Source organism: Ailuropoda melanoleuca, chromosome 6 (assembly GCF_002007445.2).
Source record: "Ailuropoda melanoleuca isolate Jingjing chromosome 6, ASM200744v2, whole genome shotgun sequence".
Classification (NCBI taxonomy): domain Eukaryota; kingdom Metazoa; phylum Chordata; class Mammalia; order Carnivora; family Ursidae; genus Ailuropoda; species Ailuropoda melanoleuca.
In genome coordinates, this window is record NC_048223.1 from 17,974,582 (window position 1) to 17,989,466 (window position 14,885).

At 37.9% G+C, this 14,885-nt stretch overlaps 1 protein-coding gene across 3 annotated transcripts in view; it reads right to left on the reverse strand.

Annotated features, from left to right (window-relative positions):
• The window catches only part of HACL1 (2-hydroxyacyl-CoA lyase 1), a 38,335-nt gene extending 23,460 nt beyond the window's left edge, over positions 1-14,875 (reverse strand). For 2 of the 3 annotated variants that reach the window (XM_034663661.1, XM_002915349.4), the window contains exons 1-8: positions 14,630-14,875; positions 14,337-14,441; positions 8,587-8,627; positions 7,881-7,961; positions 5,883-5,955; positions 3,814-3,891; positions 2,896-2,990; positions 984-1,096 (exon numbers count right to left, since the gene is read on the reverse strand). In XM_034663661.1, coding sequence (XP_034519552.1) covers positions 984-1,096; positions 2,896-2,990; positions 3,814-3,891; positions 5,883-5,955; positions 7,881-7,961; positions 8,587-8,627; positions 14,337-14,441; positions 14,630-14,719 — 676 coding nt within the window. In that variant the 5' untranslated portion in view covers positions 14,720-14,875. The remainder of the gene's footprint in view (positions 1-983; positions 1,097-2,895; positions 2,991-3,813; positions 3,892-5,882; positions 5,956-7,880; positions 7,962-8,586; positions 8,628-14,336; positions 14,442-14,629) is intronic. The other variant, XM_034663662.1, reaches the window with a different exon arrangement.
• Between the last annotated feature and the right edge of the window lie 10 nt (positions 14,876-14,885).

Genomic DNA, 14,885 nt, shown 5'->3' on the forward strand with positions numbered 1-14,885 from the left:
TATAATGGATACTAAAATAACTTGCTGACAGGAGTATTAACTGGTACACCTGGGAGAAAGCAATTTGACAATATGTACCAAAACCCCTAAAATATGAATTACCTTTTAACTTAATTTTCTTTCCGGGAATCTATCCTAAGTCCTAAATATGGAAAAAGTTTTAAGCACAAACATGTTTGTCACAGCCATACCAAATAAACAAAAAAATGGCAAAGATTTAAGTATCTGTCAGCGAAGTGTTAGTATATACATGACTAGACCTTAAAATTATATTCAGGGAAAAACTTAAGCCCATGAAGAAATGTTGTTACAATATTAAATGAAATAATTAGAATAAAAATAAAACCGTCTATATGGTGTGATCACAATATATGAAATATACATGCAGAAATGAAAAGTATTACATGTTAAAAATATTTTTGGGTTTTTTGTTTGTTTGTTTTTTTGTTTTTTTTTTTGAGAGAGAGTGTGTGAGGGAGGGGGAAGGGGCAGACGGAGAGAAAGAGAGAGAGAATCTTAAGCAGGCTCTGCTCCACTCTCAGTGCAGAGCCCAAAGTAGGGCTTGGTCTCACAACCCTGAGATCATGACCCGAGCCGAAATGAAGAGTCAGATGCTTAACCAACTGAGCCACCCAAGTGCCCCAAAAGTAGTTGTCGTTGGATGAAGGGATTTCTTCTTCCTAATCTTCTGCACTTTCCAACATTTTTTATAATTATCAAATATTATTTTTATAACGGAAACAATACATTTTACACATAAGACTGAAGAACAGAATGGGTGATATTCCTTTAAAAGGGCAAGATCTCTGGGCATTCTAGAATACTTCCATGATTTCAAAATTAATAAATAATCCTAAACGAAAAAAACTCATACTCCAATTTCATATATTAGATATATGTTAATAAATAACGAAGATAATTTCTAAACAGAATTAGCATTCTTTCAACAGCCTAGCAAGATTTAAAGTTCCATTCAATGCTACCTTTCCCGATGATAAGAAGGGGCTGTTTGGCATTTCTAATAACAGATGCCGCCGTGTATACAGCAGAGGTTTCTGCCATACTAACAGGAGGTGGCATGCAGCACTCCACGTACCTGGAAATAAAGAGTTCTGTTAATATTAAAAGAGGCCAAGTTTTAAACTTTTTATTATGAAAATACCAAATACATAAAATGGTAGGAAAAAAATTGCACAACAAACTCTATATACCCACCATGTAGATTCAACAATATTTTACCACATTTGCTTCACACATACAAATATGCAGATAAATTTGTTTTCTGAACCATTTTAAGGTGAATTATAGGCAATTAAAAGCTTTTCCATGCAGCTCTCTCCTATATAACCATAATGCCCCTACCATATCTGGTAAATTAAGTTACTCCCTAATACGATCTGAAAGCCAATCAAATCAGTAATTTATTGACAGGAAATTTGAGTTAATGGCTTTACATTATAGTAATAGTTGTTGTAAGAATAGTAAAAATCATACTCGGAGCCAGTGTTTAATACCATGTGCCATTTAATCTCATTTAATTTTCAAAGCAATGTTGAGGTAAGGCGTTACCATTATCTCCATTTCACCATTGGGGGATGGAGAAGGAAACTCAGAAAGTAACTTGCCCAGGGTCCCCAGATGGTATGTGGCAGAGACTAGACAGACCTAAGTCATTTGTCCCCAAAGTCCATGCCCTTAACTACCTTACTGGGAGAGTCAGTATTCTAGTAATACAATATGCATTAGGAAAAGAAATTTTAAAACTGTCATAGGTATTGCCAAGTCCTCAGTGTTTTCACTTATTTTAATTAATAAACATCATACACTGTACAAAATTTGAGCATATAAAACAAAAAAAGACATTCAGTCTTTATAAAAATTTGATTTTTTTTTAAACTTTTTAAAAAAGATTTTATTTATTTGGGGGGGGTGTGTGAGCATGGCGGGGGAGGGGCAGAGGGAGCAGCAGACTGCCCGCTGAACAGGGAACCCGATGTGGGGCTCAATGTGGGGCTCAATGTGGGGCTTGATCCCAGGACCCTGGGATCATGACCTGAGCCAAAGGTAGACGCTTAACCGACTGAGCCACCCAGGTGCCCCAACCTTTACAAAAAGTTTAAAGAAGGCTTACAGAGTTAACTTACCAGAGACTCAGCTCTGCCTTCCCTCCCCCCAGTAATATTTTATCATGTTCAGGTATTATGCAGGATAGATGTCCTTTTTGTCTGACTCTCACAAAGATAAACAACTCCTTGGTATACTGAACATACAGAAATGTACACTGTCTCTCTGTTGTCACTAGAGAACCACTTGGTCCACAACAGCAGGAATATACCAAATGGTACCCAGGGTGATGTATTAACCTAAGTATCCATCCTTATCAGAGGTGACTTAGATACCAGTAAAAATGTTTCTTATACTTTTTATTCACTCAGTGTTTATTTAAGGAATAAGGGAACATGGAAAATCATAGTAACACCTGAGATGGAATATTTCTAAATCACAGAGACAGACAGAAAGACTAACGTTTTTTATGCTGATTCCTAAATAATTTTTCAACGGTCACCTCATCTCTTGGTTTACACTATGAAGACTCTGAATAACCCCTACTACATTAATGGGGATGTATTATTTACGGCCTCTGGAAGAATAATTTCAAATGAGGGTTCAGGAAGCTCCATGTATTTGACTTAATAATTAACCCCCCCAATAATTACTAAATAATGCCCTTTAAATTAAGAGAATCAAACCCTTTGGCCAGGATTTAGTTTAATCATTAAATTGTCAAAAGTTAAGACAATGAAGATTAACTTATAAACTGCTAGGCAAGTTGTTAAAAAGGTACCCATTATAATAACACAATTAAGGAAGAACTCCAGGATAACTATTACTTACTTTACAGAACTCACATTCACCTGGAAGTTCACAAAATCTGCAGGTATGTCAATATAACAAGGACCTGGACGACCATAAATACTGCTTCTCACTGCCTAAATTTATTACAAACAGAAGAAAATATTTTAAAATTCTCAATCTTTATCACATAATCCACTCAAAGATAATTAAAAATTGTGAAATGAATACTATTTTAATTTTTTCTGGACATCCCCAGTTGGAGAAATAAACAATTTTAACTAAAATTGAAATGCCCTCTATTGATTGTATATATTTTAAAAGATATTGTTGTTTAAAAGGGGAATGATAAGAAAGAAAACACTCACTTAGAGTTTTAAAATTAATGTCTTATTACCCGTTAGTCTTAGAAATAATCCACCAGGCTCTGCCTGCCAAGTGTTTACTCTATAACATGTGCTTTTTCTTTCTTCCTAGTCCTAATAACTTGGCTAAGTTTTCAGAAACCGTTGATGTTATCATACGTGTCAAAGGGTCTCTGTAACACATGGTTTTGAAACAGTTCAAATGTAACTCCACACACAAATGTTGGTTAACTAAGATTAATTTATAATGTGTTGTTTAGGCAACTAAGACATGGTTTTACATGCATTAGTACTAATTTTCCAAACTAAACTTTTGCAAAAGTGTAAGAGAAAGGTTACCTAGGATTTCATTTTAGCTTTCTTTTTACTTTTCTGTAGTTAAAAAAATAATTTTAAAAACTGAAGTGAAGGAGAAACTTTTTTAAATAATGTATCTGTTTCTAGAATTGACAGTAAACATTAAAATATAAATAGCTTCTTAACAATATCATTTTTGACTGCCTGAATATACACCAAATTACACATAAAAATAACATAGGTATAAGCCACTGAGAAAAACCAGCTGACTTGGAGGACTTATAATTAAATACTTCACCTTTTCTATAATAGATGGAATAGTTTCTATGCTGCTCGGCCGGGCAGAGAACTTGCTATATAACCTACAAGCTTCAACCTATATGCAGAAAGAAAATCACTTAAAATTCAGCTCACAGATCATATTACGCTTCAGAAGGAAGACAAAATGTTAAGTCATTACTTTCTTTTTTGTGTAGAAAAAAGATGGAGAAAATACATTACCTGGACTGTTTCTTAAAAGCCTAGGGAAAGCACAATCAAATTTCTGCCTCAGTGTGATCCAAGAAGTAAATCAAAAAAGATATAATTTTCAATTCTCAGACTGGTAAAAATGAAAGACTTTGATAAGACTCAGCATTTACCGCCACACAGGAAAGCAGCACTCTCCCAAGCTGCTGGTAAGAGTATATATGGGAAGATAAGTTGATAACGTCCACTAAAAATTAAAATGAGCACATTCCTGGACCCTGAAATTCCACAGTCAGGAATACAAAACTTCACCTGCTTCACCTTATTACAATTATAATCGATCCTTATTACATTTCTGACAATTTTCCTGTTATGTATTTTACTGCTATGCTGTTTGGGATGCGTCAATTCAGCAGTGCTAATTTTTCACTGTTTAATATACTCTGAAGCAATATATAGAAATGGTGTCTCTTGATACTTTTCGGTATGAAAGTTGGTAGTCATAGTCCTATGAACATGACAGAATCAAGATTTTCAGTCTGTTCCTGGTCATGCCATCTAAAGTATTTCCACAAAAACAGATACTTGGATTTTAAATCAAATCAGTGATTTTCTCTTCACATTTTTAATTTCATCTAATAAACTTTTATTATTTTCCTTTTCAGGAAAAAATATTTGCAGTGGACATTATCCTCTGCTTTCTTCTCTTCTATAAAGTATCTGATATTAGTTTAAATTTCCTTTTAAATAACTTATCTGGTCTGCTTATTTTTCAAATATATCAGCATCTTTTAAATAATGGTTGTTATTCTTTACCATTAATTAAGTAAACTTCAATTCCCTTTCAAGAGGATAAAAGTATAACTTTTGCATCAACCTATACCAAGATCTAATATTTTACAGTAATTTAAATCATATAGAAAACACTATGTTTATTTTCTGAGGTTCTCACAGTGACTTCTGGACTAACCAGCAGACTTGCCTAAGGTTTTAACTTTGCTTAGAACTTTGTGCTAGAAATGCGCAAATATTTTCTTAATAGTTAATCATTCACTCTCACCTATTTGCTTTCTACAACTATTCTTAAAGTTGCAGCATTTTGTTTTATGCAACTATTTATGAAGACCTCTGTTGTACCTGTAATAAATACATAGAAAAAAGTGAAAAAAAAAAAACAAAAAAAACCAACAACCCAAAAACACAAAAAACAAACCATAATAGCATTTTGTTGACAAATTCTTTTACGTTTTTAGAAATTTTTAAATACTTTCTTTTGGCCTTCTAAAATAAAAATGAACTTGTCCAGAGTCTACTAATAGTTATTTTATGTAGTATTTTTCCTCTCAACTTTTTACTTCTCTAAAGTTTGAGAGGCGTAGTCCCACATCATTTTTACTCCTGCATCTTGACTCTTTAAGAACTGACTTTCAGGGGTGCCTGGGTGGCTCAGTCGTTAAGCGTCTGCCTTCTGCTCAGGGCATGATCCCAGAGTCCTGGGATCGAGCCCCACATCGGGCTCCCTGCTCCACTGGGGTGCCTGCTTCTTCCTCTCCCACTTCCCCTGCTTGTGTTCCTTCTCTTGCTGGCTGTCTCTCTCTCTGTCAAATAAATAAATAAAATCTTTAAAAAAAAAAAAAAAAGAACCGACTTTCAGAGTTTAAAAGTCTGTCGAAAAGATATATTCCTTGGAAGATTGCTCCTAAGCGGAGCCTGAGCTCCCTTAATATGCACACTGAGACTGTCTTTGTAGTCAAGGAAAACTACTTTTAAATTACCTCAGGTACCTCTATTTTATTTTAATTGTTTATTTTACAGATAGAAGTTTTTATTTCTTTGCCATAAATCTTAATAGTGTACATTTATGCTACTAAACTCTAAGAAAAATTTCGAGTTGGGTACCTGTGGAAACTCCTGGAAGGCTCCCATCGTTTCCTGCCTTCTTTCAGAAGAACCGCCAATCACAAGCAAGGGCCTGAATATTCATTGTTTTAAAAGAGAATTACAGATGAGATCAACATGTAAAATACTCAGGAGAGTGCCCAATTAATAAACAGCCATGTATGTTGAGAGAGAGAGAATTTCATCTTCCCTTAAAAACTATAGGGGCACCTGGATGGAACACTTGGTTAAGCATCCGGCTCTTGGTTTCAGATCAGGTCCTGATCTCAGGGTGGTGAGATCTGAGATCGAGCCTCCCATGAGGCTCTGCACTGGGTGTGGAGTCTGCTTAGGATTCTCTTTCTCCCTCTGCCCCTCTCCCTGCTCACGCACAAGCACTCTCTCTCTCTCTCAAATAAATAAAATCTTTAAAACAAACTATAGATTTAAAAAGATTTAGGAAGCAACCTGATACAAGAGAACCCTTCCTCAATTTTACAAAAAGCTGTAATTTATAGTAAATGCTTTTCCTCTGTGCCTCCCACTTTCCAAGCCCTTCTGAATGCTGATGCTAAACCTCTAGGTGTGGTGATGTAAAATAAATGTTTACGCCCTTTCCATTAGTCTTGGGATTAAAAGGAGGAAAGAATTTTTTTTGACACTTTCCTAAGTTAGTCTACTTGGAAATGGTGGAGTGAGAGAAATTTCTCGGCAATAAATTTCTTATCCTTCAAGAGGAAGAAAAGAAACAGCAAACTTAAAGTTATTAAAAAATATCAGACCCTAAAGTAGGTAAGAAAGACTAGGAAGGAAAAAAGGATAGAAGGCATATGTCAAGAAAATGAACAATGTCCTTCTTACCAGGACATTAGTCTAAATAATACCTAAATGTTTCATCTTCCTTTACACTAGGAAGGCTAAATATTTCATGAATTGACTAGAACATAACCCCCTTTTAACATGATTTTATTGGTAAAGTACCAAAAATGGGGTTAAGGGCAAGGTCAAAGAGTAAGCACTAAAGAGCTTATAAAGCAAACTGAAAAAATTTAATTTCAATTGTCTTGCTAATTATGCAAAACAAGATGAAGAATTGGATATATTCTTACATATGGAGCTGGGGTCTTTAAAAAATAATTCTGCACTTAAAGAGGACTTGAATACACATTCACATATATAGCGAGATAAAAATACACACACACACACTCCAAAATGTGTTTTTTTTTTAAGTTTTATACACTGTCATTTTCACGAGTTAAAAATGAGCCTATTCCCACAAGCTTCCACACATAAGTTTAGAAACACTTAAATCTCAATGAAAGAAGATATTAGATGAAGGACATATTATATACTCTCTAGTTTCCAGGAGTTAAACACAGAGCTATGCCCATATGCTTCTACATATACGTTTAGAAACACGTATCTTGGGGCGCCTGGGTGGCACAGCGGTTAAGCGTCTGCCTTCGGCTCAGGGCGTGATCCTGGCTTTATGGGATCGAGACCCACATCAGGCTCTTCCGCTATGAGCCTGCTTCTTCCTCTCCCACTCCCCCTGCTTGTGTTCTCTCTCTGGCTGGCTGTCTCTATCTCTGTCAAATAAACAAATAAAATCTTAAAAAAAAAAAAAAAAGAAACAAAAAAGAAACACGTATCTTTTTTTTAAGTAGGCTCCACGCCAAACGTAGAGCTTGAACTCATGACCCTGAGAGTTACATGCTCTACCAACTGAACCAGCCAGGCACCCCTAGAAACACTTCTATCTTAATGCAGGAAGATGTTACCCAAAAGAAGGTTTAATTACAGGGTAGACTCCATGAGTTAAGTATACGTGTATTCCCGTATGCTTCTACACATAAGTTTTCCAAAACCTCCAAAATGTTAACAGTGTTTACCTCTAAGTAAGATTACTGATATTTTTTACGTTCTTTCTAATACTGTTCTTAATTTTTTACTAAGCTATTTCGTCAAGCACTTGATTCCAAGTCTTCTCACCCCAGATCATGAATAACAATTAATTACCAACAGTTCATGTTTGCATTTGCCATACCACCCAAGGCGTGGACGAGACCAGGGCCAGAAACAACAAGGCACACCGCTGGCCTAGAAGCAAAACAGAATTTACTGTATTAAAAGCAGATCAAATGCAGTATCTGACTAATATCACTCTAGGGGGAAACATGGCAACCTTCTTGGACTTTAAAAGGAGGACATATAGGTCTTTACTACAATTGGTAAAGCAGTTATTAGGATATTCTCTGAATTATTAAAGAAACGAGGAAAAGATTATATCAGTCTTCCTGCAGGAAAGAAGATACCTATCATCTTCACACTGTATTTCACTAACCTTTTCACATTTGAACCTCTTCATATTTTGAAGAGGTTATATTTGGGCCCAATCAATTTAACTGCATACAAAAGCCAATTCTTGATGCTGAGTACATTCTTGTGTGGAGAAAAGTGTTTAAAAAATTTTTTTAACAAATACATATGTCATTTGATCTCTGACAGAAAGTAATTCTGAAATATAATGCTCTGCCTCAAATTTTTTAAATTGAATTTGAATGCTTCACCCTAGATGTGCTAACCTTAAAACATTCAAGGAAAAAGTATCTCCATATAATTCAGTTTGCCATTTTACACATTTATTTAGAAATTCATTTCTTTAGAAACTCTGTTTAAGACAGCCTTCAAAAGAAATGGAAATAAAACAAAGACTTTAGTTTACCTGCCTGTCAGATATCCAATCGCAGAGGCAGCATAACAAGCCTACAAAAAAAAAAAATACTGCGACTTAAACATATTGGGATCCTTACAGTAAGTGCACGTATAAAAATTCACTACTCAGTAAGAGACTAGAACTGAATGGTAAAGGAGGAATTGGAATGCTTTCAGTTTTAATAATATTCTACCTGTAAGTTTCAAATAATGGTTTAGTATCTAATCTAGTTCTTAGTATTTCAAGGAACTTGTCTCTTTCATCTAGTTTATTAATAATATCCTCTTACAACTGCTTAAATATCTGTGGGATCAACAGAAATGTTCTCTTATTTCTAATATTGGCAATTTGTGTTTTCTCTCTTTTGTTCTTTCATCAGTCTTGCCAGGGATTTATCAAATTTATTAATCTTCTCAAAGAACCAATTTTTAGCTTTGTTGATTTTTCTATATTATTCACTTATTTTCCAGTTCACTGATTTCTGCTCTTGTATTTATTTTACTCTTTTCATTTAGGATTTAGTTTGGTTTTCTTTTTCTAGCTTCTTTTTTTTTTTAATCTTTTATTATGTTATGTTAGTCACCATACAGTATATCATTAGCCTTTGATGTAGTGTTTCGTAATTCACTGTTTGCGTATAACACCCAGTGCTCCATGCAACATGTGCCCTCCTTACTACCCATCACTGGCCTATCCCAATCCGCCCTCCCCTCCCCTCTGAAGCCCTCAGTTTGTTTCCCAGTCTTTTTCTAGCTTCTTAAAATGTAAGCTTAGAGCACTGATTTTTGCTTTTCCCTAGTAATAGATTCATTTAAAACCATGTCCTCTAAGAACGGCTTTAGCTATGACTTACAAGTTGGAACTCTCATCTTTTCATTATCATTCAGTTCAAAATATTTTCTGTTTTCCACTGTGATTTCTTCTTCAACCCATTCATTAATTAGGGCTCATAGTGATGTGTACTTCTTTTTTTCTTTTTTTAAAGATTTTATCTATTTACTTGAGAGAGAGAGAGAGAGTGAGCAGGCGGAGGGACGGAGGATGAGGGAGAAACAGACTCACCGCTGAGCAAGGACCCCGATGCCAGGCTCGATCCCAGGACCCAGGGACCACAACCTGAGCCGAAGGCAGACGTGTAACCGACTGAGCCACCCAGGTGCACCCCCCTTTTTAAGATTTTTTATTTATTTATTTGAGAGAGAGAGAGAGAGGGTGCATGAGCAGTGGGGAGGAACAAAGGGAGAGGGAAAAGCAGACTCCCTGCTAAGCAGGGAGCCCAAGCAGGGCTCAATCCAGGGACCCTGAGATCATGACCAAAGCTGAAGGCAGCCACTTAAAGGACTAAGCCGTCAGCACACCTGATGTGTCCTTTTTCATTCCTGCTATTAGTAATTTCTATTTTCTGTCTTTCATTTTTGACCAGTCTCCCCTGAAGTTTTTTTTATTTTACCAGTCTTTTAAAATGTTTACAAAGTATCAAATGTGTTATTTAACTTTCAAATGTTTGGGGATTTCCTAGTTATCTTTCTGTTACTTAAATTATTTCCACATGGTGAGTTACATATATTATATGTTTTCAATCTTTGGAGATTTGTTGAGATTCCCTTTATGGCTTGCATATTGCTAGTTTTTACCATTTTTTTCTTAAAGATTTTATTTTTTTATTTGAAAGGCAGAGACACAGAGACAGCAGGAGTTGGGGGAGGCAGAGGGAGAAGGAGAAGCAGGCTCTCCACTAAGCAGGCTCGATCCCAGGACCCCGGAATCATGACCTGAGCAGAAGGCAGAAGCTTTACCAACTGAGCCACCCAGGCGCCCTGGTTAGTTTTTATTTTTATTTTTTAAAAGATTTTATTTATTTATTAGAGAGAGAGAGACAGCCAGCGAGAGAGGGAACACAAGCAGGGGGAGTGGGAGAGGAAGAAGCAGGCTCCCAGTGGAGGAGCCTGATGCAGGGCTTGATCCCATAGCCGGGATCACGCCCTGAGCCAGAGGCAGACACTCAACAACTGAGCCACCCAGGCGCCCCTAGTTTTTACTTTTAAACTACACTTCAGCTGCAAGGCAAAAAAGGGGAGGTGCTAAATCAAATACAAGATAACCTGAAAATATGCTAAATTCCCTCTCAAATAAATCCTTTTTCTTAGTCTGGAACATCTTTTTTCCAGTATTATTTCTTCTCATTTTTTTAGATATAATAAAAAACAGGATATTTTCTAACCTCCACTCAACTTTATGTGTGGTACACTGAACTTAAATGTTTAGGACTTAAGTGTAAAAATTAAAAATAAATTTTTATGAATCATAATCTTAACTAACACCACTACATATGCCCAACTAAGAAGGTGCACAAAGGCTCTGTACCATTTCTGTGTTACTATTCTCCATTGGCCCCTATCTCTTTTCCCTTTTGCACATAAGGCCAAATTCACATAGGAGTATAATAAGACAAGTCCTAAGAATGCAAGTGAATAAAATATAGTATCTGTTGCAATACGAACACTTATTAGGATACTGAGGAGCACTGTCCACTTATTAAAGCGGGATAAGAAATGTTGCTACAGAATGCAAAATACAAAACAACATATAACAGAAATTATAGTCTTCTGTTGCAGATGTCAAAATTTGAAAAGGAACTCTTTTTATAGATCATAAGACATGTATGTCTTGGGGTGCCTGGATGGCTCAGTCTGTTAAGCATCTGCCTTCAGCTCAGATCCCGGGGTGCTGGGATAGAGCCCTGCGTCAGGCTCCCTGCTCAGTGGGGAGCCTGCTTCTCCCTCTGCCCCTGCCCACCCCCCAACCCCCACTCATGTGCTCGTGTGCTCTCTCTCACATACTCTTTCTCTCAAATAAAATAAACCAAAACAAACGAACATGTATTCCTCTACCAAGTTACCTCCACTTACAAGCAGAATGCTGTGTGCAGTTCTTAAAAGAGCAGACTCTAGGACTAAATTGTTTTGATTTAAATCCTGCTCTCCTACTTTCTGCTGTGTAATTTTGGCAAGTTACTCTGTGCCCTGGCTTTCTTATCAATAAAATGAACATAAATGATAGCACTGCTGGGAGGATGAAATCAATTAATACATGTAAAACACCCCAAATATTGCCAGCACACAGTCAGAAATGTAACAGTGAGAACTAACAGTGTGCTTATTTCCTGGAAAGCTGGTCAGTATATGTCTTGATTACTCTATGGATCCAATGAAAGACAATCAAGTCACAACCAATTACACCTTTCTCGTTAGTACAACATGTAATTAGATGCCAAGTCTTCTTTTGCCTCTTGTATGGCTTCTGAATCTGTTCTCACATTCTCTCTTCATCATCCTGGCATTACCCTTAATTCAAGGCACTAGTTAAGTCATCCTGACTACTGGTCAGAGGTTGACTGAGGTGACTGTGTACTACTGGGAATGTCCTACAGGCATCTCAAACTCATATCCAAATTGGGATTCATTATCTTTTCCCTCCAAATTGACTCTTCCATCTGTGTTCCCGATCAGAGTCAGTGGCTCTATGATCCACTCAGCCAGTTAAGCAAGCCCAAACCTAAGAACCATCTCCAGAAGAGCCTGTCCTCTCCTTCCTTGCTGGTTAATGCCTACTCATCCTTTGAGACAGCTCAGGGATCATCTCCTCTAGGAAACTTCTGAAGTTTTAGGCTGAGTATCCTTTTCTGGGCTTCCATAGCACTCTGAATATACCTCTCTCACAGCACTTATCACATTATAATAAAACTGTCTGCTTATGTCTGTCTCCACAGCTAGGTTATAAGCTCCCCAAGGACAGGGACAGTATATCATTCATCTCCATATCCATATGCCCAATAAAACACCTGGGACCTACAGAGGCTCTCCACTAAGTTTATAGGGACGGAAATAAAACTTCAAGCTGTCCTACTGATCCATACTCTGTACTACCATGATTTCTAAAGTACAAATCTAACTATGTCTCCCATCTATTTAGAAAACCCTTTACAGTCTCATTCAATGCCGACTGAAAGAGCCCACATTATTTTTCCAGCCATGGATTTACTACACCTCCCCTCAGGTTACCTAGTCAGTCTCACAGCCCACTGTGCCTTTAAGCTATTTTAATGGAACAGCATGAACAAACATTGCCTTTACAGATAATCTTCTCTGTTCCACTCATAGAGAACAAGTCACCTTTTATATGCACCGTTCCTTATACATATATCTATTGTAAGTTATTATACTAGATAAATTTGTTCTTTGTGTTTTGCCCTCACCTTCCCAGATTGTGTTCAACTTAAAGACCAAGACTAAACCTAATTCCTTCAATATTTCTCTCTAGGTTTGCGCTTGCTTGACTGACTAGGTGAATCACAGTACCACTGCCTCAAATCATGAATACAGAGAGAAGAGCCAATCTGGAGGGAAAAGGTAATGATTCTAAATCAGACATAAGTCTGAGATGCCTGTAAGGCATTCCTAGTAGGTATTTCCCACAGTCGGCTTGACTCCTTGCAATAAGTCAGAGGAAGATGTAAACACCAGTACTTGGTAAATACTCATTAAACATGTGGTGTATGAAGAAGAAACCAGACGTTCCACTTCCAGAAAAACAGTAAAATGTAAGTCTTTTTAATCAGTCAATGGCTTCACCTACTCATAGATGAAAGAATAGAATGTTGTTCCAACTAAAAAGATAGAAGCAATACAAACTGAAGACCTGATTTAGGATTTTAAAAACCCACAATCCTCAAATGTTATACTTAAGAATTGTAACTCAATTAATAAAAAAATGTGGTAAGCTTCTACATCATGCAACAACTCCAACCACACCAGGCACTATGGAGATATAACAAATGAACCTCTGATGGCAGAGGAAGGGTAGCACTAAAGAAGGTCAAGGCAGTTGTCAGGGCAACAGGTGGTAAGAGCCTGAATGAGAGAGCAACAGTGGAAGTGCTTTAGATGGACTGACAGGATATAACATCATAGAAGTTGTTTCTTAATCTTTTAAGCCAGCACTGGTGAGAGGAGGGCAAGACCGGGTTGACAGAGTAAGCACTAAGACTGAGTTGACAAAATGTCTTATTTTCCATTTTGTGGCTTCCAAATAAGCCTCTACAAAGGGTGGCAGCATGATGTGGTGGAAAGAGCACTGGACTGGGATACAGGACACTGGAGTTCTTATCACAGCTTTACCATTTGTGCTACTGTCACCCTGCAGGGCCATCTAGTATATAACAGGGGACTTGGTCTTCACCCATTCATCTGGTAGGAACTGCCTGAGCACCTATCATGTAGCAGTGGGGATACAGATGTATCAAGAGGAAATAATATCCCTCCTTTCTTGAAGCTCACAGCCAAATGAGGACGTCAGACCAGACAAATAATATACAGAAACAAACACATAATAACAGGTAGTTATGCGAGGACAGAAGGCCTGGATTCAGATCGGGAAACTGTCCTTTCCAATCCCGACCCTCCAGACTTGGCAGAGTACAACCCTGTGTAGTGTCAAGGGCACGGACTCCAGACCCAGAACACGTGGGTTGAAATCCTGGCTCTGCCACTACCAACGGTCACCTCAGGCAAATTACTTAACCTCTCTGTGTCTCACTTTTCTCATCTGTCAACTAGGATTAATCACAGTTCATAGGATTGTCGTGATTGGCATGTGTGAAATACTGGAACAGTGGTGAGGGCTGAGTGTCTGCAATGAATATTTGCAGTTATTATCAGTCATTCCCAATGATGCTTATGGTTCCCAGCGTCCATACTTACGGCTTGCTCATTCCTCATCCCGATATATCTGATACCCAGCTTCTGCGCCGCAATGGCGATTTCGGTCACTGGGATGCCCACGATACCAAACATGTACGCCACATCCTAGGGACCAAGAACAGGGGAGTAAATGCCCGGACCCCCGCCACACGATTCCCTCCCGCGGCGCTAAAAGGAAAGTCTCCAGGCAAACCTCCCCGGTCCCACCCCAGCGCTCTCCAAGTCTGCGGGACAACGTCTCCGCGCCCTGCCGGCTTCCGTAGAAGCCTTTCGCTGCAGGAGAATCACCATACTTGGTTTTTCAGGGCCTGGGCGATGACTTCAGCACCAGAAACCTGCTCCTCGCTTCTGTCGCTACGCTCGGCGAAGGTATCTTCCCGCATCTTCCACCTAAAAGTTCGAGGTACTCTCGCAGTCAAGTTGACCCGTAGTGACCCGGCAAAACAAAGTCAGGAGGCAACCTCGCGCCAATTGTGGGACCCTGTCATCTGACTGACAGGGCGAAGGCAACCAACCGCTTTAAATAGCGGGAAGGAAAAGGCGGGGCTT